Source organism: Cnephaeus nilssonii, assembly GCF_951640355.1.
Source record: "Cnephaeus nilssonii genome assembly, chromosome: 21".
Taxonomy (NCBI): Eukaryota; Metazoa; Chordata; class Mammalia; order Chiroptera; family Vespertilionidae; genus Cnephaeus; species Cnephaeus nilssonii.
Genome location: NC_137092.1, coordinates 1,797,394 through 1,822,514, shown reverse-complemented (window position 1 = coordinate 1,822,514; position 25,121 = coordinate 1,797,394). Strand labels below are relative to the sequence as shown.

Genomic DNA, 25,121 nt, shown 5'->3' with positions numbered 1-25,121 from the left:
GTTAAGGGAAATGATGACCCACCCCTGCTCACTGTGCTGCGGGGAAGCGTATTACTTACCAGGAGGGAAAACCATTGCCGCCATTAAACCCACAGTTCTTGCTCGTGAGAAGGTCGCTTGACTTCCTAAGAACAGCGGGATGGGGCAGCGGGGGGCTGCTGTTGTAGGAGCCCGGAAAGCAGTGTTTGGGGACCACGTTCAGAACTGGCTAAATGCACAGAGCAGGTTGTCCTGCTCGAGCGCTGTGAACGCGAGGGGCCGTGGAGAGCCTCACGCGGAGGCCGAGCGGGGCACGTGTGCGTGGACAGTGAGAAACAATCGGGATGATGAAGCCGGGCCAGGCCTGGGCTGTCGGCCTGGAGCCCAGCAGAGGGGGAGCCACTAACGGTCGTTGAGGATGAAGGGTTCTCAGCGAAGAGGGGCGGCCAGGCCGGGAGGACGGGAGGTGGCCCACGCCGACTGAGCATCTCGGCGGAGCACGAGGGCTTTGGGTCAGAGCTGCAGCCTAGCCCGGGAGCGAGGACGCTCATTCCTTGAGAGGGTGTGAATTTCGCGTTGCGTTTTTCTCTCTGAAGCCTTTTAAACGCTATAGATTTTCACTTCCCCGCTCTATCAGTAGACAGTAGTGTTAGTTCAGCCCCGCACTTACTGCGTCCTCAAGGCCCCTCCAGTTCAATGGCCGAGCAGTCGGACGTTGAGTAACAGCGCCCAGCAGACCTTGGCAGCAGTGGTAACATTTAAGCTCCTTCAGATGCTGATACCCCCACTCCTGAGAATGGTGATAACAACCTAGAGAAATTAGTAAGAAGGAAAGCCAACGGTTTTAATAGTCATGTTTAGTAGAGAATCACGACACAAAGTAAGTCCCTGTATGAATTGCAGGATATGTGTATATGTGCGTATGTAATATACGTATACGTATGTTATATGTATGGAATGCTTACAGATATTTGGACTATTCAAATATATCCTATAGATGTCTTCTGATAAAAATAATGTATCAGCGAGAGAAGAAATGACCTTGAATTGCAGGGTAGTATAATTTTCCTTGAAAATGTCCATCAAAAATGGTTGATGTTACATTTTAGGTTGTACCTATTTCACCACAATAGAAAACTTTTAAGAAATGGTCACTTGAAAATGCAGCTCTGAAAGAATGTGTCTCTTTGCAGATTTAATGAGGCCATTGACAGGTTGATTTTAGAACTGCTCTTCCGTTTATGATCACAGCCAACTTTATTCTAACGAGATGGCAAGGTAGCTACCAGCTTATCAAGTCCAACTCTCTAATATATTGAATAGAAATATTACTTTCTAATTATTTAAGAAATACATGGCGTTATGTACTACTCATGATTTTCTAAAAAAATTAACATCTGCCTCTCGCTGGCCCCGGTGAAGCCAGTCAGTTGGTAAGAATTGCACCAATAAAGCTCCTGCATGCCAGATGGGGTCTGGGCCTTTAGCCCACAGGGAAGATGGCTCTCTATGAAGTTTCTCTTTGCTTAATTTTAATATTTATGCAAATTTTGCAGTCTCCATGCACGACGGTTTTTAGTCCCTCATTGACACCCTAGTGTGGGTCAGGCACTGTGCACTGCCCTTCTCCTGTGGAGTGTGGGCTCTGGTTTGATAAAATTAACAACAAACATGACCAACAAGTAGCACACGTGGTAAGTCAGGTGAGGAGCAGATGTGCTCATTTTAATATTAAAATACTTGAATTGCTTATGCGGGAACCCAACAACCTTTTCCCCCGGCTGCCGCTGTCGGGGGATGCTGGGGCCATGAGCCCATCGGTGGCAGGAGACTGGTTTAAATGAAGTATTTATGTCACACATTCATTTCAGCAACATTTAAAAAAATATATATTTTTTATTTCAGAGAGGAAGGGAGAGGGAGCAAGAGATAGAAACAGCAATGATAGAGAATCGTTGATTGGCTGCCTCCTGCACGCCCTCCACTGGGGATGGAGCCTGCAACCTGGGCCTGTGCCCTGACCAGGAAGCAAACTGTGACCTCCTGGTTCATGGGTCAATGCTCAACCACTGAGCCACACTGGCCGGGCTCAGCAACATTTTGTTTGTCCCTTTTAGCCTTCGCATTGGAGATTGCACCGCCCTGAGGGGCACAGGCCAGCAGCTCTTCGTCTTTGCTTCCTAAGTGCATCCAGATCATCGCTAAAGGGCCGCCCGGCCGCCTCGGAGAGCCGGGCCCAGCCGTGTTGGTGGAAATGTTGATCAGTGTATTTTCTGATGACAAGTTAAGCCACTTGTGTTTTATGATGGGATGAAAGGGTCGCTAATCTTTCGGTCAATCTTCTCTTGTCTCGGTGATAATCTCATAAAAGGACCGGCGCTGGGAATGGGGATGACTGATCTTGCCATTAATTTAAGAACTGATACTGTAATTTTCATCACATGGAAATTATCTGAGCCTCGCAATCTACATAATCAACTCTCTTCATTCAATTTTCAAATTTCATTTTCGTCGCAGCATTTTGGGCATGGGCTGACTGTAAATATACTGTTTTCCTTACAACTTAATTTTATTTTATTTTTTAACGAATCATGCCCGATCTTGTAAGACTTCAGTAGGCCAGATTTTCACATCACTCTGTTAGGGGGAGCCACACATTCCAGTCGGTTTAATCTCATACCGGTTTTTAACCTCTGACACGGCATCATTTTCCCTTCTCCGAGGAAGACTCCTGGGCCACCGCTTTCCTGCAGTGGAGTGCGGCAAAGAAAACCATACCCACTCCTGTCTTTCATGAAGAAGCTCTAAAAGTACGGTTGTTGGTACTTCAGACTTTTCAGAAAACAAAATGTTGACGGTCCTGTCACTGAAACCCATCAGGAAAAACAGCTGCAGCGCCTGGATACCGGGCGCAGGGCAGGAGGCGGCTGTGGCTCCTGGAGGGAAGGGTCCGGACGGGGGAGGCGGGGCGCAGGGCAGCCGGGGACCCCTTCCTCCAGGGGTCTGGCATCATTTGTGAACGTGGCTTCATCTTACTCTGATTCACACTCTGTCCGTTTAATAATTAAAGACGAAAAGTAACGTTGGGGCATAATGCACTCCACATGGCCTAGGACTGAAGCGGCAAAGGGGGCGAGGCTTAGGCCAGTGGTCGGCAAACTCATTAGTCCACAGAGCCAAATATCACCAGTACAACGATTGAAATTTCTTTTGAGAGCCAAATTTTTTAAACTTAAACTTCTTCTAACGCCACTTCTTCCAGGCCGTGGTATTTTGTGGAAGAGCCACACTCAAGGGGCCAAAGAACCGCCTGTGGCTCGCAAGCCGCAGTTTGCCGACCACGGGCTTAGGCGAATAGAAGTCCACTGTAGATCACACCCTTGCAATGGCATTTGTGTTAATGGTCCAGTGTGAACTGTGGCCTTGACCGTGGCTCATTCTTGCTCTCCTAGCCCATCACAGCCCTTAATGCACGGTGGATGCCAAAGAAAAATGCCCTTGCGTCAAGGAGCCCAGCGAAGCAGCGTTTTCTAGCACACACGTCCACATGGGAGGGATTAAAGGGAACAAAACAGGAAGGGAGAGAACCACCCCCCCCCCACCCCCCGACCAGGTCAAGTCTTGTGGGCTCGATCCCCACTGGAGGGCATGCAGGAGGCAGCTGATCAGTGATTCTCGTCATTGATGTTTCTATCACTCTCTTCCTCTCCCTTCCTCTCTGAAATCAATAAAAAAAATTAAAGGAAAATGGAATACAGGTGAAAATAAAACATTTTTTAAAAGGTGAACCTCATTGGAGAAAAAACCACTACACACACAGTAAAACGACAATAAAGCATATGTTTGTGTGAGCATGGAAAACTGTTGAAGGGTAGTAATAGTGTGTAAGTGGCGAGCATACAGAAGATGTTAGGTTGGGGATAGGGGCGATTCCTTGTTATGTAACTTGGCATATTTTCCAGTTTAACAAGGTTATATATTGTGTAGTTATTAAATAAAGTTTGAAATTAAATAAAAGTTAAACTGGAAAATGCAGTTTCCCTTGTCATCTGCAGAATTTTCAGTGTTTTCTTTTTTTACATTGGGGCGTAGACTGGGAAAGGAGAGACATACGGACGTGCTTGCTGCTAACACATCGTTAAGGACGTTGTGACAGATCTTGTGTATTTTGCAGAGGAGAGGCTTGTGTGTTGGTTGGTTTAACCAATGAGGAAAGAAGCCTGGTTTCTAAGGCTACAAACTAATTTTGCAGAAAAGCGGCCATTCACAAGGACCTGCTGAAATCTCCGAGTGTGGCTCCTCGCTCCTTCCCGGGCTAGCGACGTGCCCGTTAGTGTTCCGTGCTGCAGAGTTGGCAATATCCCACTCAGCAATAATAACCCAGCCCCCCGTTTACTAGTGACTTCATGCACACTGTCTTTCCACTCGGAGATTTCATGGGGAGATCACAGTATTCCGTAAACATGGAAACTGGGACTGTCGGTTATAGCCGACGGACAAAACATTGAAACTTGCCCCCCAGAATATCTGTCATGAAGCTCATCATCCAAGAAAACGCACCCTTTCCTTTCATTTGTCTGGGCCACTTCCCTTCATTCCTTCCAGACGTTTCTACAAGTTACCGCATCAGCATCGAAGCACTCGGAGAACTAGAATTTTTCCTGCTGTTTCTAACATGCTTGATAGAGTGACAGGCACACCAGGCAACTAGCTTCCTGGTGTCGCACCTAAGGGTCACCGTCTGCTTAATGGGTGGTGGCCACACAATGGCACACACAGGTGACGGGTCCTAGAATTGTACACCTGAAACCTTATATAATCTTGGTAACCACTGTCACCCCCAATAAACTTAATTAAAACAATAAGGTTCCTCTCTCAGATTTTGGCTTTTATTAGGATGTTGAGCTTATCTCAACATTTCATCTTTTGTTCTACTCTGTTTCACCAGAGAAAATCAAAACACACTTGTAATTTATGATGATTGGAAGAAAGGGAGAGAATTTATTTTTTGGCTCATACCTTCTGAAATGAAGGTCATATTTTTACAAGGAAGAAAGAAATCATGGACTGACAGATGATAACACATTCGATACACATTTCAGACACAGATTTTGTGTTTCATGTACCTCTGGTGTTGACATAAATGTATCTATACGTCTTAGAAGTCTGTTCACATCTATACGTCTGTGTGTCTACTATCTGCTGTGTTAGACTTTTATGTCATCAATATTTTGTAAAAATCCACGATCACATTGAAGTGTTTAGTGCCTTAAGACGGAGGGTTCATGAACGCTGAATTTATACCTTCCATGTTACTCTGCTTAATTACTGATACTTAAAATTTTAGAACTGATGATCACTAATTATTCTGGGGAATAGGACTCATTTCATTAGTTCTGAACTTTTGAAATAACTGTCGAGTGTTTTAGAAACCAGAAACAAACATTATACTAGGGGCTTAGGCTGTAATATATTGCTGTCAGGATCATTATTAAGGGAAAAACCGCAGCTGACACTTCCTGATTTATGCACACAATCAGAGATGGGGTCCAAGGACTGTGACATAATTATCTCCATGCTCACAATTTTTGTAAATCTCCTGACAGAATTTTTAGCTAATTTTAAAATGCCTTCTGAAAATTAGCACTTAAAATTGTTGGGGAAAATAGCACAATTTATTAGCAAGGGTATAATTGTAAACCTTCTGCACGCTCATTGTGAATATCACTTAGACAGTAACTCCTGCTCCAGCATCTGGTGCAGAAGACGCCAGTTTATGGGGTCTTGAAACAACAGAGTGGAATCTAATTAAAGAGGATTACATGCCAAAGAAAAATTATTAAAAACAGGCTGATAGACAATGGTTAGCAATGTAGACGTCTCTGCCGGCTTCTCTTTTTCGATACGCATTTATGGAAGTCACTGTCACGGAAAAGCCTCCTTTATTTCTTCAAAAACCGAAAGGATATTAGGAGCCTTTATCTTTTATGACAAAATGATTACTTTCCTGAATTTTAACGTAGCCCAGGAACTTAAATGGTTCTATTAATGTTTGCTCGCAAATTTAAAACACACATGTGCTTTTAAAGATAAACGATGGGAAAATGCTAGTTTAGTTTTTCTCTTTTTGTGTGCCTAGCTGGTACCACACATTCCCTAGTGCATGTTGGGAAACTGTAGGCATGTTGTTTTTCTTCAGAAACAAAAGTAGTTTATGAATTTAGGTGCTTCTGGGGAAGCCCGCGTTGCCTTTTGTCTGTCATGTACGGTTAGAATCGGTGATGACTAGGGATTGTTAGCCTTCAGTACCCCATCTACTAAATTCCTCCTTCCTGTCTGAAGGGACGCTCTTTGCTGTGAGTAGAGGGGAGTTTATTCCAAACAAGAGAGCTGAGATCAAAGGAAATATATAGCCAGCTTTCAATTATTGTTTTTAAGTGTATTTCTATTGATGTCAGAGAGGAAGGGAGAGGGAGGGAGAGATAGAAACACCATTGATGAGAGAGCATCGTGGATCGGCTGCCTCCTGCACGCCCCCCGCTGGGGATCGAGCCTGCAATCCGGGGATGTGCCAAGACGGGAATACAGCCAGTGACACATTGGTTCATGGATTTATGCTCAACCACTGAGCCACACTGGCCGGGCAGGGAAGATGTTTCTAAAGAAGTGACAGTCAAGCAGAGACCTGAAGGAGATGAGGGAGCAAGCCCCGCGAACATTGGGGGGAAGAACGTTTCCGGCAGAGGGAACAGCGAGAGCGAAGGCCCTGAGGACAGAGTGGAGGTTTGTGTAGGAGAGAGGCCCAGGAGGGACGCTGAGCCCAGGACGCTGGTCGGCAGTGAGACTGGTCAGATCACCACGAGCTTGCAGGCGAGCAAGCTTCCCTGGGTGAAGTAGATCTTCGTCATTTCAATTGACCTTGGTCATGATTGCATGGATCAGTAGGCAGCGATCACTTCCAAAAATCAAATGGTGAGGTTGGTGCAGTGATTCGCGATCGGCAGCACCTCCGTACACAGTGCTGCCCAGTATTTGTTCCAACACCGATACTGGGCACACCAGGTGGGGCCCCATCAAACACCACTGCACACTGTGTAAAGAACTGGAGGCCATTCTGAGTAAGATACTCAGATTAAAATGTAAACAGTCTTGCCTGGTTGGCGGGGCTCAGTGTTTGAGCATCAACCCACAAACCAGGAGGTCACAGTTTGATTCCCGGTCAAGGGCACATGCCCAGGTTACAGGCTCCATCCCCAGTAGGAGGCATGCAGGAGGCAGCGGATCAATGATTCTCTCTCATTATCGATGTTTCTATCTCTCTCTTTCCTCTCTCTGAAATAAATGAAAGCATTCTTTTTTTTTTTTAAAAAAAAAGGGAAAAATCTTGAATTTGTTGATCTTCCTTAAGCTGCAGAATCTTTTTTATTTTATCTCCTGCTTACCTTGGGGGAGTATTAAAATATTACGTAATTCTTACCATAAATGAAGGTTAAAATCTTAAAATATTTCCAAATAACTAGAACTCCAAATACATTTTGATTTAGACATTGAACCTGCGAGATTTATTCTGTCCATTTAAAATGTATAGGAATATCGGAAAAGTGCTTTTTAGTTTTGAGTATATTTTCACATATGTAATCTCACTTAGTTTTCCCTCCCGACAGCATGTTGAAGGGGGGTACCATTACTTTCACCATCTTCGTCGATGTCTTCGTTTTGTGAGGGAATAGTTGCAGATGGAGAGGGTGAAAACACATCAGCAGTTCAGCTGCGAAGCTGGAGCTTCACACCGAGTTCCTGTCTCCACATCTCCTGTTTCTTCTCCTCCATTATATCCCATTTCACCCTGACTCCCATGATTCTCCTAGACAGGGCCAGATTGTAAGCTGGCCGCCATTAGCGAAATGACATTAGCTAAATATGATTACGTCTTAATGTTCCCTGAAAGGATTAGGCTGCTTAAGACATACTGAAGGGAAAAGCAATTATCTATTGAAATATGAATCTCTTGTTTAGAACTGGAAATCGTCTGTTGGTATTAGAATGATCATCTGGAATTTTAAAAACCCGAATCTTGTCATTTCTTCCTTGACTTGGGAAGAACTTCAGTGAGACTAGTTTTGAGGCATTTTTCAGGGGCCAAAATGGAAATGTAACATTTCACCGAATGGACTCATTCATTCTGTTTTTAAGACATATTTTTATTGATTTCAGAGGGGAGTGGAGAGGGAGAGAGAGATAGAAACATCAGTGATGAGAGAGAGTCATTGATCGGCTGCCTCCTGCAGGCCCCACACTGGGGGCTGATCCCTCAACCTGGACATGTGTCCTGACGGGGAATCGAATCCTGACCTCCTGGTTCATAGGTCGACACTCAACCACTGAGCCACGCTGGCTGGGCAGACTCATTCAATCTTTAGAGGAACTTCAGCCTTAGGAATTTCTAACTACATGAGAAGTAGAGGCACTGGCATTATCTTTTTTCAACTGTCTCACTGCCTAAAGAAAACCATTAAACTAATCAATATTCAGTCATCTTAGACTTGTATTAGTATAACTTGGAGTGTGCTATTTTACTTAAATTTCTCCCATTTTAAAAATGTGAATTTATAATTGCCTCCATGGTGATAATTCCCTGTGGGTCCTTCAGAATATAATGCGCTGCAAATTTGAAATGATCATTAATGCATGATTAACATGTGGCTATGATTCTCCCACTGGATGGGGGTGTGCTTGCCTAATATCAATTACCTTGTTGTATTGAAATTGTATTTTTTTAAAAAGAAGAGTTTTTTTGGTTTTGGTTTTTAAACCTTGGTATTCCCAGCAACAGCGTAGCATCTGGTACATCTGGTACCTATTAGATGGATTCTCAATAAATATTGAATGAATGGATGAGTGAATGAATGAATGGCTTCCATTTCTAGCTTGGCAAAGGGTTGACTTTCACATGATGCTTTTATTGGTAATTTGAACTTAAACATCATCATCAAATGCCAGTACAATTGGGCCCCTTGCTTCTCGAGGCGGGGCAGCTGGTGATATTTGTAACTTGCATTTCCTTGTAATCTAGGTCCATTGCAGTCACCCTTCCTGAGATAAAATGGGGTGAGCATAGAGACACATTGTCATGGGTGCGTTTCAGAGGATCCAGTGGCCCCCGGAAATTATATGTGGCATATTGCATATGCAGGGTGTCTCGAAAAATGTATGCACACTTTAAGAGCTGATTTCTGTTACATTTTGAAAATGAAATGTAGCTTAATAAATACTGCCTTTATAATTATTCAAAATGTGTATACGTTTTTGGGAGATGCAGTATATATCTTCTCTAATAAAATGGTAATATGCAAATTAACCATCACTCTGCTACATAAGCCATGCCCACCAGCCAAGCCACGCCCACCAGCCAATCAGGGTGAGTATGCAAATTAACCCAAACCAAGATGGCTACAGCCACAGAGAGCAAGGTTTCCCATGTAACAGAGCAAGCCAAGCTTTCCATAGCCGTTGCAGGCCTAAGCCTCCACTCAAGCTACAAAGTTTCAATTATAGAAGGTAAACAAATTCAAACAAATGGCGGCAGAATGGAGCTTGAGTGAGCAGGCCAGGGTTGCCGGCGACAACAGGGGAAGCAAAGCTTTCCGCACACCCTGGCCGGGCCCACCCGCTTAAGGCTACAAAGTTTCAATTGTAGAAGGTGAATTAACTGCCACAGAAATGGCTGCCGCCCCGGAGGGAACAGCAAGCTTGGCTGCACTCTAGGCTACAAAGTTTCAATTGCAGAAGGAAAATAAATCCCAGATACCAGGGCCTCTGCTTGGGTTGCCAGGGGGCGTGGCCGGCCTGCAAACCACCACAGGCCCCTCACTCAGGCCGCCCCACGCCCCAAGGGAACCCCACCCTGATCCGGGACACCCTTCAGGGCAAACCAGCTGGCCCCCACCCGTGCACCAGGCCTCTATCTTATCTAATAAAAGAGTAATATACAGATTGATCATCACTGCAACACACAATATAGCTGCCCCCATGTGGTCAAAGATCCTGCCCCCATATGGACACAAGATGGCCACTACAAGATGGCCAGCAGGAGAGGGCAGTTGGGAGGCACCCGGCCTGCAAGGGAGGGCAGTTGAGAGGGACCAGGCTTGCAAGGGAGGGCAGTTGGAGGTGATCAACCCTGCAGGAGAGGGCAGTTAGGGGTGACCAGGCCGGCAGAGGAGGGCAGTTGGAGGTGATCAACCCTGCAGGAGAGGGCAGTTAGGGGTGACCAGGCTGGCAGAGGAGGGAAGTTGGGGGCAAACAGGCTGGCAGGGGAGCAGTTAAGCATCAACCAGGCTGGCAGCGGAGTAGTTAGGGGGTGATCAGGCTGGCAGGCAGAAGCGGTTAGGGGCAATCAGGAAGGCAGGCAGGCAAGCAGTTGGGAGCCAGCAGTCCTGGATTGTGAGAGGGATGTCCGACTGCCCGTTTCGGCCCGATCCCACGAGGATCGGGCCTAAACGGGCAGTCGGACATCCCTCCAGGAGTCCCAGATTGGAGAGGGTACAGGCTGGGTTGAGGGACAACCCCCCGCCATGCACAAATTTCGTGAACCGGGCTTCTAGTGTATATATATATATATATATATATATATATATATATTTTTTTTTTTTTTTAAAGTATTTAATTTTTTAAGAGAAAAGGATCATGATTTTCCTTGTATTCTTGTAGGGATCTTGTGGTCCAAACATCAAAAATCTTTTTTCATAAATACTGTATTTGCTTTACTTTATTATTCTCTAGTAGCCCTGCGCACGAATCCGTGCACCAGTAGCTCTCTGCGGGACCTGGCTGCTCTGTGCCCGCTGCCCAGAGGGTCTCCACAGCCCAGAGGCCCATCCGTGGCCGGGCACGGAATGCTTGCCTCGTCGCTACGGCGACGAGGCAAGCATTCCACCATGCCACTCACGCTGCCTGCTCTCAGTGGCCACCCCCCCCCCCCCACACACACACACACACCGGGACTGGGGGTCTCTGGCAGGGCTGAGAGGACTGGGCGCCGCCATCTTGTGGCTATGGGTGCTGCCATCTTTGTGACAGAGTGACAGTTAATTTGCATATTACCCTTTTATTAGATAGGACAAGTATCACCCGGAAAACATGAAAAAGCACTTTTTCTACCTCCCTCCGTAAAATTGGACCCATCAGGACTACGGCGAAGTTCATGGACACGCTTCTTTCCTCTCCTTCCACCACTTACTGCAAGCCTTCTGTCTGTCCAGGCCCCAAGTGATTTCCATGCATTATTTCACTTAATTCTGCTGACAGCACAGGGTTCCACTTGGAATAAGCCCAGTAAGTAACCTGCATCGGCATCACGCCGAGCTCTGAGGCCAGAGCCAATTCTGCTCCCTTAGCCTTTTGTTTGCCTTCATCTGAAACGTGTTGGCTCAATTTGAAGACATGGTCAGAAGTGATAAACTCCCAGACACCTCTGCTCCAGAGTTAACCTCTCTCTCCTCACCTGATTGCAATCAGCGTGGGGTCTGGTCTTATTCACCTTGATGCCCCTGGTTATGTGTTTAGTGTGATGCCAAGCATAGAGTAGATTTTTTAAGAAAATTTTTTTCTGAATTGAAATTTAATCGATTGACCTGAGGTTTTGCTATTAAATAATTTAGAGACTTCGGGTCTAGTGGCTGTGCCATTAACTCTCTGTGACTTGGATGATATGGAACTGAGTTTTCTCATTTATTAAAATTGGTTTTCTGATTTTAAAATTCCAATTAGTGTATAAAGCTTAGACCCAATCTGTTTAGTTCTCGTTACTGTGATGATTTCATAGAGAAGTGCAGCCCTGTGAAAATGAAGTCGTAGGGGAGTCATGATTTCTCTCATTTAATAATGTAAGCGGCTAACATTTCCGCTTCTCTCCCGCTCCATCCAGCCCGTGACTCTGTCGCCGCGTGGTTGAATTTGTTATTCTGTGGTGTCTGATCTTATTTACATTTCTCAGCATCCAGAGATCTCCTAATGGGTTATTTTGTTTCCAGGTTGCTGTTGATATTCCCCTCATTTGTTTATTATACTTTCATACAGTCCTTAACGCCGACGAGAGAGAAAACACTATCAAACTGATCACAGTTGAAACTCTAGACCTTCCCTCAACCCCCGGGGCTTCATTTGGCAGCAGGCCACCCGAACCCGTCCTTTGTGATGCTTACTTCCTCGTTTCTGCTTTAATTGCTGCCAAACCCGGAGCCCTTGGGGATTTAATTGCTCATTATATTTGTCACGGTGGTGTCACAGGCCCAAAGAAAGACTGTTGCATGCAAAATATTTATGGGTATTAATTTGGCTTAAACGTGTGTATTGGATTCCTTGTTTCTCTCCAGCGCATCTGGAGAGCAAGGAGACAGAATTCTGCAAGGATTCATGCCCCGCTTTACTAGTAAGTGGTTCTCTCTCCAGTCTGGTGTCTGCATTTAATGATCAGCCCGGCCGGTGTTGGTCAGTGGTTAGGTGTCGACCTATGAACCAGAAGGTCACGGTTCGAGTCCCAGTCAGGACACATGCCCAGGTTGCAGGCTCGATCCCCAGTGTGGGGCGTGCAGGAGGCAGGGGATCCATGATTCTCTCTCATCATTGATGTTTCTCTCTCTCTCTCTCTCCCCCCTTCCTCTCTGAAATCAATAAAAATATATGTTTTAAAAATAAACACATACATAAGTTTAATGAGCCACACCTAGAAGAGGATCTCTTCAGAGCTTGATCATGTTCACTTTATTCGCCTTCCTCTTCGAAGCGGTCTCTGGGGGATTGGAGACTGGGTCCAGATCCCTGCTTTGTCCCCTCCTTGCTACATGACCTTGGGCAAGTCCTCGCCACCCCGCTGGGCCCGTGTCCTCATTGGGAAGGTAAGGCTATCTGTGCTTCGCGTGCAGGTTCGAGGCGGGAGGCTCCTCGGAAAGTGCCTACTACAGAGGAAGCCCGCAGGGGGGCTGGTTTCCTGCAGTTCATCCCTCCGTGCCAGGGCACGGGAACGTTCGCCGCTGTCGCTAAGGCGGATCTCCAGTTTCCTCCTAATTGAGGGGGGATGGCTCCCCGTGTTGCAGCAAATGGAATACCTGGTATCTTTCACGTTCTTCTGTTTTTCCCGGGTGCCCCGGCTGGCTTGCTCCGCGGTGTCCAGGTTCAGAGGTCTGCTTCTCGTCCCAGGTTGATGACTAGTCACGATTTTCCCCGTGCTCGCTAATGGGAGTAGTTCATTCATTCCCTCTGTGTCCCTTCTCCCCTTCTTCAGCCCCTGCCTTTCCCTTCTTTTCTACGAAATGCACGCACCGACCGGCCTCTGCAATTATCCTAATCAAAGGACAGTATGAGCTGCTTGAAAAGTAGGAAGTGCAAGTCATCGCCGTGGACAGGTAATGCTTTTAGACTTGCTTGGTCGTTTTTTATATTCTGGAAAAGAACTCTCCTGTGTCCTACTTATGCCTGAAATAGTCTTCTGGGACCGTCCTACGCTAACATATAGAGAACCCCCTACAATGAATAGTATCTTACGATATTTGTTACTTAAAAATGAGTTTGTCATTTCTCTCAGATGCATACTCTCACATGAACCAGATTGAGAACAGACTTTGATAGGAGGATGTGTAGTTATCCCAAATGTTAGGGATGTGTTATTGATCGTGGACATGACAGCGAGTCCGTTTGCCTCTCCTGCAATGGCTCGGATCCCTAATTTCATTAATGGACGAGCAGATGAAGGTGTCAGTTGTTTGGGATGTTTATCTCCTTACGGTAAAAGTCTAACATTCTTCTGAATTTTATTTCGACCCCTGTCTCGCTGCCTTGATACCATCAGATGTTATTCTAGGAAAAGGTATTTTTTTTTAAAATCTTGGGTTTGATTTCCATGTCAGGACACAGAAGTAATTCTGGTCAAGGTAACAGTTGGACCTTTCAAATGCTCACAGGGCTTCCTTCCTTCCTTTACTGTTTTGCTGGGAACGGTAGATTCGGTGCAGATTCCGGAGGGTCACGCGGGGCGTACTCCTTCCCTTCCTGTCCGACAACCTAACACTCGGTTTAGGTCCCATTGCACTTCATGGCAAGATGCCTCACTTTGACCACTTCCAGATAAAACCACTGCTAATGCTGAGGCTTCCGATCATTACAACGAAGACAGACCCAAGGCGCTCTGGAGCCCTGCCAGCCGAGTCTGAGGATTTGGCCTCAGTCCCGGAGCCGGGTGAGCTCAGGGGGCTTCTTCGGGCCTCTGGGTCCAGCCTTCCTCTCCCTCCTGCCTTCCGGAGAACGTGTTCCTCTCCTGTCTCTGTGGCTGGAAGAGCTAGATAGTCAAGTAGTCTTCCAGCCCCACTGTTTCATGCTAGGCATGGGCTTTCAAGAACTTGAAATTCAATCATTTTACTTGTTTTATTGACTGTGGATGAAAAATACCTCCCAGAAGGGTCCCTTGTGGTTCGTGGGGCCCAAATCCATAACCAGAATCTAGCAGTCACTATTTGCAGAGGCCTTGGATGCAGGATGCATTTCCGGGAAAAGCCAGAGGGAGCTGCCAGCCTCCTGCCAGCTGAGCCCGCCTTTTAAAGGAGTTCCTGGAATCCTGTTTCAACCAATGGGCTGAGATCTGTCCCATCCAATGAGAGCTGCAGAGCTGTAGTCTCATTTGCATCTTTACTAACCAAGAGGAGCAGCTCCATAGCAACTGATCAGAATGCACAATTTCCACCAATCAGGACAGTGCTTTTGGGACCAATCAGACTGCAAATTTGGATTCCTCATTTGCATAGAAATGGTCCAATCAGGGACCAAGGCGGGCCACCCTTTTTTCTCAGAGGAGTGCAATTTCAGTTGGTTTGCTAACTGTTCATCTGAAGAAAGTTTCCCTTTTTTCTGCACCCCATCCTGGGGATTCCTGTTGGCACTGGATTGGTGGCAGTGAGCTTTTGTTGACAGATTCTTCTTTTATGTCTTTTATGAACTCGTCCCTCTGCAGCTGTAGACGCCAAGAAAAAGTTTAAATTACAGTGCAGGTGGCGAGAGGAGGAAGGTGATGAGGGATTTCAGGGCCAAAAGAAAAACAGATAAACCAAAAATTGTGTGGTTCACTCTTCATGCTCTCAATCCACCACATAGAAAAAGAGGCAAATGCATTTTTTTTTTTTTGTGGTAACATCTGGAACCTTTTGAGATCCTGAAAGCATTTAAAAAATATAAACCCGAGAGAGTAAAATGTCTTCAAAAATTGCTTTTCAAAGTTGTCTACACATGGATTTTATGGTAATAGGACCTTTACCCCAAACAACAGATCAGACAAGCATTCATTTTTTGGAAAGATTTATAACTTATAAGAAATACTGTTTTTTAAAATTTTTGCTCATTACATTTTATTACAGTTTTTCCCAAGGGACTTCAGACATGGACATTGGAATGACAAGAGGTTTTGTGGGCTCCATCTGGGTTTGCTCTTGATTCTGAGCTGCTGTGACCGATGTCATAGCAGGATGCCTTCAGTATTTGTTATCTGTGACTTTCTTTTGCTACGGGCATGATTGCTCTAGTCTAGGGAGTAACTTTAAATGGCTAAACTGAGATCTTAAAATTCTCTCTTAATTACAATAGTGTAATTATCAGGCCATTCCACTGGTGTTAACGTTTATATCTCACATTTATAATAGCATTATGGGTCTTAAAGACGGTATTCTAACTCAAAACAATTGTTTTTAAATAAAGAGATTCAGATATATAGTGTTATGTGGTTTTGTTAATCCCCGATAAATGCAACATTTCTAAGGTTTTCTTAAAAAGCCAACCATACAAAACAACAATATCTTGTCAAGGGGCAGATTTATTTCTATTAAATGAATCCATCCAGCTAAGATTTTATCTACACACACACACACACACACACACACACACACATACACACACACACACTGTGTATATATCCAGAATTGGAGCTTTATTAAAAATATGCCCATAGCAATTAAATAGAAATATCTATTCCCTCATCTGAGTTATAAACCATCTGTGAGGAAGCATCAAATTAAAGATAGGTGTTGTTTTCCAAGTGGAAATCCATAAAGGCTATGCCACCTTCCACTTGAAGATTTAAATGTGATATTACTGGGTCCAATGGCAGATCTCACTCATTTGTGGAATATAAAGAACATTATGAACTGATGAACAAAAATAGATACAGAGGCAAAGAAGCATCGAACAGACTGTCAAACTACAGCGGGAAGGCAAGGGAGGGTTGGGGGCGGGATAAGAGATCAACCGAAGGACTTGTATGCATGCATATAAGCACAACCAATGGATGCAAGACACTGGAGGGGGTGAGAGCTTGTGCTGGGGAGTAGGGGAGGCTGGGGGAGTTCAATGGGGAAAAATAGGAGACATATGTACTACTATTTGTAATACTTTAAACAATAAAATAAAATTAAAAAACAATTTAAATGTGAGACAACAGAGATACATGTGAGTTGCTGGGGTTGGGCTTACGGCACACCTAGATGCAGAGACAGTACGTATAATCTACCTCAGAGAAATTATACATTGTTTTCATTAATGGCTAAATTTGGGGAATGAAAAGAATGAGAATGAAAAAGATTTAGAATCAGAAACTCTGAATTTGAGTACTGTCTCTACCATAGATAGTATCCTATCCTTTGAATACATTTTATGAAAACAATTTGAATTCAATGGAAAATTAGTTAGAATGAATAATCCCAGTCAATGAATATTCTTTTCATATGACTTTTTTAAGCCGTTGATTCATTTTCAGCCCAAACAATTTACTCATCTTTGCATTTATAATTGTCTAAATGTCATTCTTTAAAACGAGTACTATATATAAAGAAAGTTCATTATTTTAATTAATAAAGTGTCAAAGCTTAATCAGGGTAAGTTAGACTTCATTACAGAACTGGATCTTTGGTACAGACTTTTAATAAATAATAAAGTGTTATTTCATTAGTATGGGCTGGGAGCTAACATTTATTAAGTCTTTGATACTTTGAACTTCTTCTATGCATTCTTTAATTTTAACTACGGTGACATGTGATTGCATCATGATTTCTTAACCAGAATTCAAACTCTCATCTGAAAACTTTTTACTGCCATATAACGACACGGCAAAGTAAACAGATCTTGAGCATTTAGTTCCCTGTATTTTTACTCAATGAATTAAAGGGTATCCTAAAGACCTTCTCATGCCTCCTGTAGCCATCATCTACCAATGTGCATCGTCTTGATTAGTTTTGCCTATTCTTTAATAACAGCTTTATTGAAATACTAGAGCGCCAGTGCACAAAATCTGTGCATGGGTAGGGTCCCTAGCGGCTGCCAGCCGGGGGGTGTCTCCCTCCCCCCTGCCCCCTGGTCAAACTCCCAGCTGAGGGGACAGTTTGCATATTAGGCTTTTATTATATAGGATAATTCACATTCCATGAAGTTCACTCTTTTAAAAGCATCTGATTCAGTTTTTTTCAGTATGTTCAAAGAGTTGTGCATGGATCATCACTAATTCCAGGACACCTTAATCTCTCTGAAACGTAACCACATTACCCTGTGGCAACCACTAATCTTCTTTTGATCTCTAAGGACTTGCCTGGACTGTACATTTCATAGAAATGCAATCAGACGGTGTGGCCTTGTGTATCTGGCTTTTTCACTTGGCACAGCGTTTTCAAGTCTCATCCATGTTGTAGCATGGATCAGAACTTCCCTTGTTATGGCCGAATAATATTTTCTTGTACCGGTATATCACTTCTGTATGTTCATTTATTATCTGATTGACTTTTGGATTATTTCTACTTTTTTTTTCTTTTATGAATAATCCTATTATGAACATTTGTGCACAAATATTTATGCAGTTGTATGTTGCTCTAAATCAGGAAATATGAGTTCTTCAAATTTTCACTTTTGTTTTTTTAAGAATATTTTGACTATTCTGGGACCCTTGTAATTTCATGTGAGTTTTAAGAGCATCTTGTCAAAATTTATAAAAATAAAACATCCAAATCCTGGTATTTTGACAGGAATTGCTTTCATATCTTCAGATTGATTTAGAAAGTAGTAAGATTTTAACAATATCATGTCTTCTCATCCATGAACATGGGATATCTTTCCACTTATTTTCATCTTTTAAAAATTTTAGGTGATGTGTTATTCTTTTGAGTGCACAAATCTTATGCTTCTGTTGTTAAATTTATTTGGAAGTATTCTACTCTTGATTTTATGCTCATGAATGGAATTGTTTTCTTATTTTCACTTTTGTGTGGTTCACTGTAGCTGCCTATATTTGAGCTTCATATAAATGGAGTAAGTTTGCTCTGTACCACTCTCTGTGCTCAACACCAAGGCTGTGCGGTGTACCCGTGTAACTGCCTGTAGCCACAGCGTGCTCAGTCTTACTGCCATGAAGTTTCCCACTGCATTAACATGTCATTCTTTATGCCTTCCACCTTGAGGTGCGTGTGACTTGCGTCCAGTTTGGGGCTCCTTTGAATAGTGGTCCGATCGCCATTCTTGTTCTAGGTGGACACGTTGCACATTTGTTCTGGTGTTTTCCTGGGTGGGAGTGTGCAGCTTTGGAAAGGGCTGCCAAATCGCTTTTAACAAGTGGTCGCAACAACTTCCGGTCCCGGCAGCAGTGCAGTAGTTGCTTTTTATACTAAAAAGGAGCCCACTTTGTGCAATCTATCGTTTTCATTTTAGTCATCGCCAACGTGTGTAGCAGCATCTCATTGTTTAAATTGGCATCGTCCTCATGACTAATGGCGGTGAGCATGTTTGCTTGGTTTTTTAATTGAATATGTGGATATTCCCTTTTACGTAGTATGTACAGTCTTTTGCTCACGTCCCATTGAGTTACTGTCTTTTTCATATTTATCTGTGGGAGTTTTAACTTGCTATGGCTGTAAGTAATTTAAATAGTGTGATAGTGGCACAAGTACATGAAATCGAGCCATCGGCCAGTAGGGACCCTGGAGACAGACCCAGATGTGCTGTGACTGACTTTACGGAAAAAGATGATTCTGAGTTACAGTGGGGAAACGATGGTGTTTTGTTTTTTTTTCAATAAATAGTAATGATTGAATTGATTACCAATCGGTGTGATTTCCTAACTCACACCATATACAGATATGGCATTCCCAGATGGATTGCACATCCAAATGTGAAATGTAAAATAATAAAGATTGGTGAAAAAATATAGGAAAACACATTCGTAACTTTGAGGAAGTCAAAGCTTCCCCACAAAGGCCACAAAGAGCACTAAGCATAGAGTTAAGCAGTAAAACATAGGGCCTCATTAAACTAAAAATTCCCTTCATGAAAAGACACTACGGAAAAAGTGAAAAGATAAAACAAAGGCCTCAAGAGGCTCGTTCTGATTTATGTAAAAAGGACCTGTTATTCAGAATTCAAATGATTTTGGCTACATTATGGTCATTTTCAAGATTTTTTTTATTATAAAAGTATATGTAAGTATGTGTTAAAAAGAATATTTGCCTCAATTTGGCTGAATTTAAAAATCAAGTAAAAATAGAAGTACATATATACCCATAGATTTTAAATAAATTAATTCTTAGACATTGGAAATTATTAATATAAATTCTGTAATTTTCTAAAATCCAGCATACTGTGTATAATTTGAGAATACAAAGAACACATGAATGTTTAAAATTTGATTACTTAGTTTTGCTGTTTGTTAAATTTACTAGAACACTAAATTCTATGATTAAATCCAGCTAAATTCTACATGAAGTCTAAAATGCTAAAAACTCCTATGGATACATTTTTTCAGTCTAAAGTTTAATCCTATACATAACGTTTTTAAAACTTACTAGGGTCATGTAAGATTAAGTTTTAAATTAAAAAAATAGTTAAAATTGAAACAAAATTTTAGAAAATTTAATCCAGGAATGCTAAGAACCTGATATAATGTCACTTAATGATAAGAGATGTAAATAAACATTTAATTTATGCAATTGCTATTAAAGATCTTACACAATTTCAGTTCCAAAATGTGGGAGCCTTTTTTTTTAATTAGATTAGATCTGGGCTGTATCTTTTCATCATAGTAAGTTCTAATTCATTTAGAACTAAATATTTATCCTGATCTTATTGACTTTCTCTTTTGAATTTAAATTGGCTTTGATATGGTGGAGATGAGTTCAGAGAACTGGTCTTTACTCACTTCTTCTATGTTCCCAATTTTGGAAAATTGGTCAAAAGATTTCTGTCGCAGCTGTATCCTAAGACGTTTTTATTTGGTTACTGTGGAATTCACACTGTCAATTTTAATGAATCCTACCCAATTACAGTGGTGTGCCTCTCTTTCAGGAGTCCATCATCAATATAATCAATCCATTTTTCCTAATTGCACAGATATAATTTTTACCTCCGGATGCCGGGGGATTGATGCATTTTTTAATATGTTGCAGGATTGCGAGAAGCTAGAGAATAATTTCGATGACATCAAGCACACGACGCTGGGTGAGCGAGGAGCACTCCGAGAAGCAATGAGGTAAGGCTGGGTCACCATGGCAACAGTCACAGATGTGGTAAAGAAAAAGTCATTCTTCATTATTGGGGGAACAAATGAGTTCATTGCCACCATTCAGCTCCGTTCTCTAAGGTATTAATTTGTCAGTGAGAGACTTCCCTGGAGGCTGTACTTTGGTTTTGAAGCTGCATAAATGTTAAGCCTCAGTGCACAGTAAAAAATGTAAATGTTTAATTTGTTACTTAAAATGCTTAAGGGGTGTCTTGTTTTATATTTATACTAAACTGTGTGATTGAATGGAAATATTGTTCATCTAAATTCTGCCTGCTTGTAACAAAGTAAACAGTACAGTGGTGGTTGAACTGAGCAGTATTTCCTCCTAATTAATATTTAATTAAAAAGGAGGTATTTAAAATTTTATATTGCATTAGATGATATCATGGTATTTTAAAACAGATTGACATTTTCACACCATCATAGAGCACATGGATTCACTTCTTTTTTTTTCCAAAGACAGTGGTCTTTAATGAGCCCGCTGCTGGTTTTTTCCGCATTTGCACATTAAGATTTGTGAATATTTCTTTGAATTTCTTCCCTCACTTGATGCCTTTTTTTTTTTTTTTTTTTTTTTTTAGCAAGCAGTATTTAAATCCATCTGGTCAGGGTCAAGGAAGGCTTTTTACTAGACATTTAAAAAAGGGGGAGGTATAGAAAACTCATCGCCCATCAAATGATACTAACTTAGAAGTTGTGAGCTGAACCTCCGAGCGTGATCATCGCCGAGGTCATTGCCCAGAAATGGCCTGTTTCCCTGTCTTTAGGCTGTGATACAAAACTGGATTTTTAAAACGCATCTTCTTCTATCCGTGCTCATGTTCTTCTTAGGGTCTTAAATCAAAGCTAAACAGCGGTGAGAAGCGAGGAAGGAGAGCCACGAGGCGGTTGGGCCCTGTTTTGTCACTGCGAGTCCACGGTTACCATCTCCTCCCGTTTGCAGGCTGATTGCCAGGCACGGTTACCAGGCAAGCAGCAGGGGAAAGTAATTAAATTTAATAGAAGCTGCCCTCATTTTGAAGCCACTTCTATTTAAAACCACAGGGGGAGGTAATTAAATTTAATGGAAACAGTAGCTTCTACACAAAGATACATGGTACTTCTGCCTAGATGATTATGATGTCACGAAAAGAGGAATAATCTATTGCTAGTTCGGAGAAATTACCAGCTGGAGCAAAGGAGCCTGTTTTATTGTTTAACGTCTTGTTGTTAAAAAAAAAGAAAGAAAAAAGGAGGGGAAAACTAAAACGGAGTACACAATGGAGGAGGTGTGTCTCCGTAGAATGCAGTCAGTCTCAGAAAGGTAAAGTTATGGAACAGGGCAGTACATGAAGCATCGGGGGGGAAAATATACTGTGTGAAGGCTCCAGGCAGAACTCAGGCGTGGGCTCCCGTGTCTCCCTGGAGCTGCGTCCTCTCTCTCAGACAGCACGGTCGCACACGGAACACGTCGTGCCTGTTACAATCATGTGTGTAGACGAAGCGTGCGCACCGACCTCCACTCCGGAAACCACAGCTGCTCTCCGCACGTCTGTGTCTGTTGAGTAGACGGTGCAGGAGGACAAAGGATGCAAGAGCTGAAGGCCAGAGCCGCAGGGAGCACGGCAGCGGGGCGCAGGGGACGAGGAGAGCCACCCAGGAGCACGGGCAGTGTCATCGGGGAGAGGAGCCCGCGGACCCGGAGCACCGCGCGACGTGACGGCTCCCTTCGCGGAACTGGGGATCCCTGCCTTCAGGCAGCGCCCGCGCTCTGCTTTGAGGACAAGAGAGCTGAGCCAGCGAGAGAAACATGTGGCGCCTGGTCCGAGTGGCCGGCGCCCGGTGCTCTGAGATAGGGGGCGTCGGATCACTCCAGAGCCGCTTAGTTACACGGCTGTGCCACAGACTCGGTTTACATAGGTTGCATACATTGCACACACATACACACACGTTATTGGTAACATTGAGATTCGCAAAACACGGTTAAATAGTTGGGTGACTAAAAGCAGTGAACAGTGGCCCGGCCGGTGTGGCTCAGTGGTTGAGCAGTGACCTAGGAACCAGGAGGTCAGGGTTCGATTCCCGGTCAGGGCACAGGCCCGGGTTGCAGGCTCCATCCCCAGTGCGGGGTGTGCAGGAGGCAGCCGATCCATGATTCTCTCTCATCATTGATGTTTCTCTCTCTCCCCCTCTCCCTTCCTCTCTGGAATCAATAAAACATATAAAAAATAAACAATAAAAGCGGTGAACAGCGTAGTATACGGGCCTGGCCCTTGCTTTGGCTTTTGGTTTGTGCCTTGAGCAGAGAGAGCCTCCTTCCTTTACATCTGAGGTTCCTGTCCACAGTGGTGCGATGCCACGTGACTGACAGGCCAGGAGGGGAATGTAGGAAGGGGCGGGAATCCCTCATTCTCTCACCTGGGGTCGGTGTCTGGGTCTGACCAGGCTGTGGAGGGATGAGCGCTTTGGCCTGGGCTCAGGAAGGGGGTGGCAGAGGTGGGGGCAGATGCAGGGGGAGGGGATGGCGCTGGGCAGAGGGGGGGGGCGTGCAGGTGCAGGGGGAGGGGATGGCGCTGGGCAGAGGGGGGGGCGTGCAGGTGCAGGGGGAGGGGATGGCGCTGGGCAGAGGGGGGGGCGTGCAGGTGCAGGGGGAGGGGATGGCGCTGGGCAGAGGGGGGGCGTGCAGGTGCAGGGGGAGGGGATGGCGCTGGGCAGAGGGGGGGGGCGTGCAGGTGCAGGGGGAGGGGATGGCGCTGGGCAGAGGGGGGGGGGCGTGCAGGTGCAGGGGGAGGGGATGGCGCTGGGCAGAGGGGGGGGCGTGCAGGTGCAGGGGGAGGGGATGGCGCTGGGCGGGGGGAGGGGGACGTGCCGGTGCAGGTAGAGTCCAGGACGCACCTGGCCTGAGGTAGAGGGAAGCTTGTCCAGCCTTTTCTAATACACTTCCCCTCAGAACTCAGCGGCTGTTCCCCGTCAGTGACATCTGTCCTTGTTTGCGGAGGATCCCTGGGTGGAGCCGGAGCCGGAGGAGGTTGGCAGGGCTAATGGGAGCCACTCGGGGTCTCTGAGTGCCAGGGGGCGGTGGGGACAGGCATGAGGAATTCCCCGAAGCCCTCAGTGGGCCGGGGGCTGGGCCCAGGAGGCGGCCGGACAGGTGTCTACCGTGTCCGGGAGGCCAGTGACCTAACGCCTAGTTTGTCCTGGGAGCCAATTTAAGTTGTTTCGGGGAGTCGTCCTGGGTTTGGGGTTGGGATTCCGGAGAGAAACTGGGAGGACCATGTGCAGCTCCGTGGCGTCCGAGGGGGAGGGAGCCAGCGCGGGGCGATGCAGCGTCCGCTCCTGCCTGCACGTTATGGGGTGGCTGAAGTACCCCGCCGGCTCCTTGGCTTCCTGTAGCATCAGCACACAGTAGGTGGTCGGTAACTGTCTGTTGAATTGTTGATAAGGGTGCACACACGGGGGTGGGCAAGAGGAGGTTTACAGTTGTTTCTATGGAAACAGACGTGCAGGGTGTGACGGCCACCGTAGCGTCATTAACTCCACAGAACGTTCCAGTGCAACTGTGACCCTACTTTTGCCCACCCCTGTCTGCCGTGCACACCCCCTCACTCTCAGAAAACGAAGCGTAAAAGGTGGATTGATAGCACAGACATGCGCGTGGAAACCGGAATTCACAGTGATGGCTTGACAGGGAGGCGACGGAGTGGCCGCGATTCTCCAGAGGATGATTTCTACCTGGACGGCCCGAGAGCAGTAACCACAAAGGCGCCCTCGGAATCCATCAGAGGACTTGGTGAGGCGGCCAGACTCGGGATAAAGTCAGAGACTCACGGGGTCTCCTGTGCCTTCCCCGCAGCCAGTTGGTGTTTGTTAGCGTAGATCCTGCGAAGACCCCGTGAAGCTGTCGTCGTCTCACGAAGTGCCCGCGCCTTCCAGGACGTGGAATTCCTCAGTAAGTGGTGTAAGAGGCGGCTGTCTTGCTGTTTGGAGAGAAGGGATGACTTCATGGTCTCACCGCGAGAATACGAAAGGAAACTCGTGTCTGTGGAGCAGCCCACGTCCAATAGATGGAGGGAGGGACTGTCCTTTTGAGGTTTGATGAGAAGCTAAAAAGTCGTTGAAGGAATCACTACGCTTTGACTGTATTGAAAAACTTGATGTGTCACAAAACTAATAGACAACATCAGTCTATTGCATTGCATGTGCATAACATGTTCAGAAAGATTAGCTCAGTGGGTGCTTGGCAAAGTATGTTGAAGTAAGCCTGGAAAGCATTCAACTCTGAAAGCACGGAGGATGTAAAGTAGCTAACAACAGCAGCCCTCGTTTGTGGTCGTCGATGTCACCGCGGTTCAGCGGGAGGAGAGGGAAGATGGAGCGTCCTTCCCGTTCCAGAAGGCCGGGGGCCCGGACGTGGCTGCTGCACGGAAGCAGAGAGGGCACCCAGACGCACCCAGAGCCTTAAACGCGCGCTTTCCGCGGTCATTGCCCTTCCTGAGATACGTTATGCAGCAGGCCTGTTCCTCACACTTCAGAATATGAAGGTGAACAGACTGAGTAGGACCCAGTTGTCTGCTGTTAAAGAAAAAAATAA

General features: G+C 45.0%; 1 protein-coding gene across 1 annotated transcript in view; it reads left to right on the top strand.

Moving 5' to 3' along the window:
* DPYD (dihydropyrimidine dehydrogenase) overlaps positions 1-25,121 on the top strand; it is a 362,324-nt gene that overhangs the window by 31,631 nt on the left and 305,572 nt on the right. Inside the window, exon 3 of the mRNA XM_079761319.1 lies at positions 20,436-20,518. Coding sequence (XP_079617445.1) covers positions 20,436-20,518 — 83 coding nt within the window. The remainder of the gene's footprint in view (positions 1-20,435; positions 20,519-25,121) is intronic.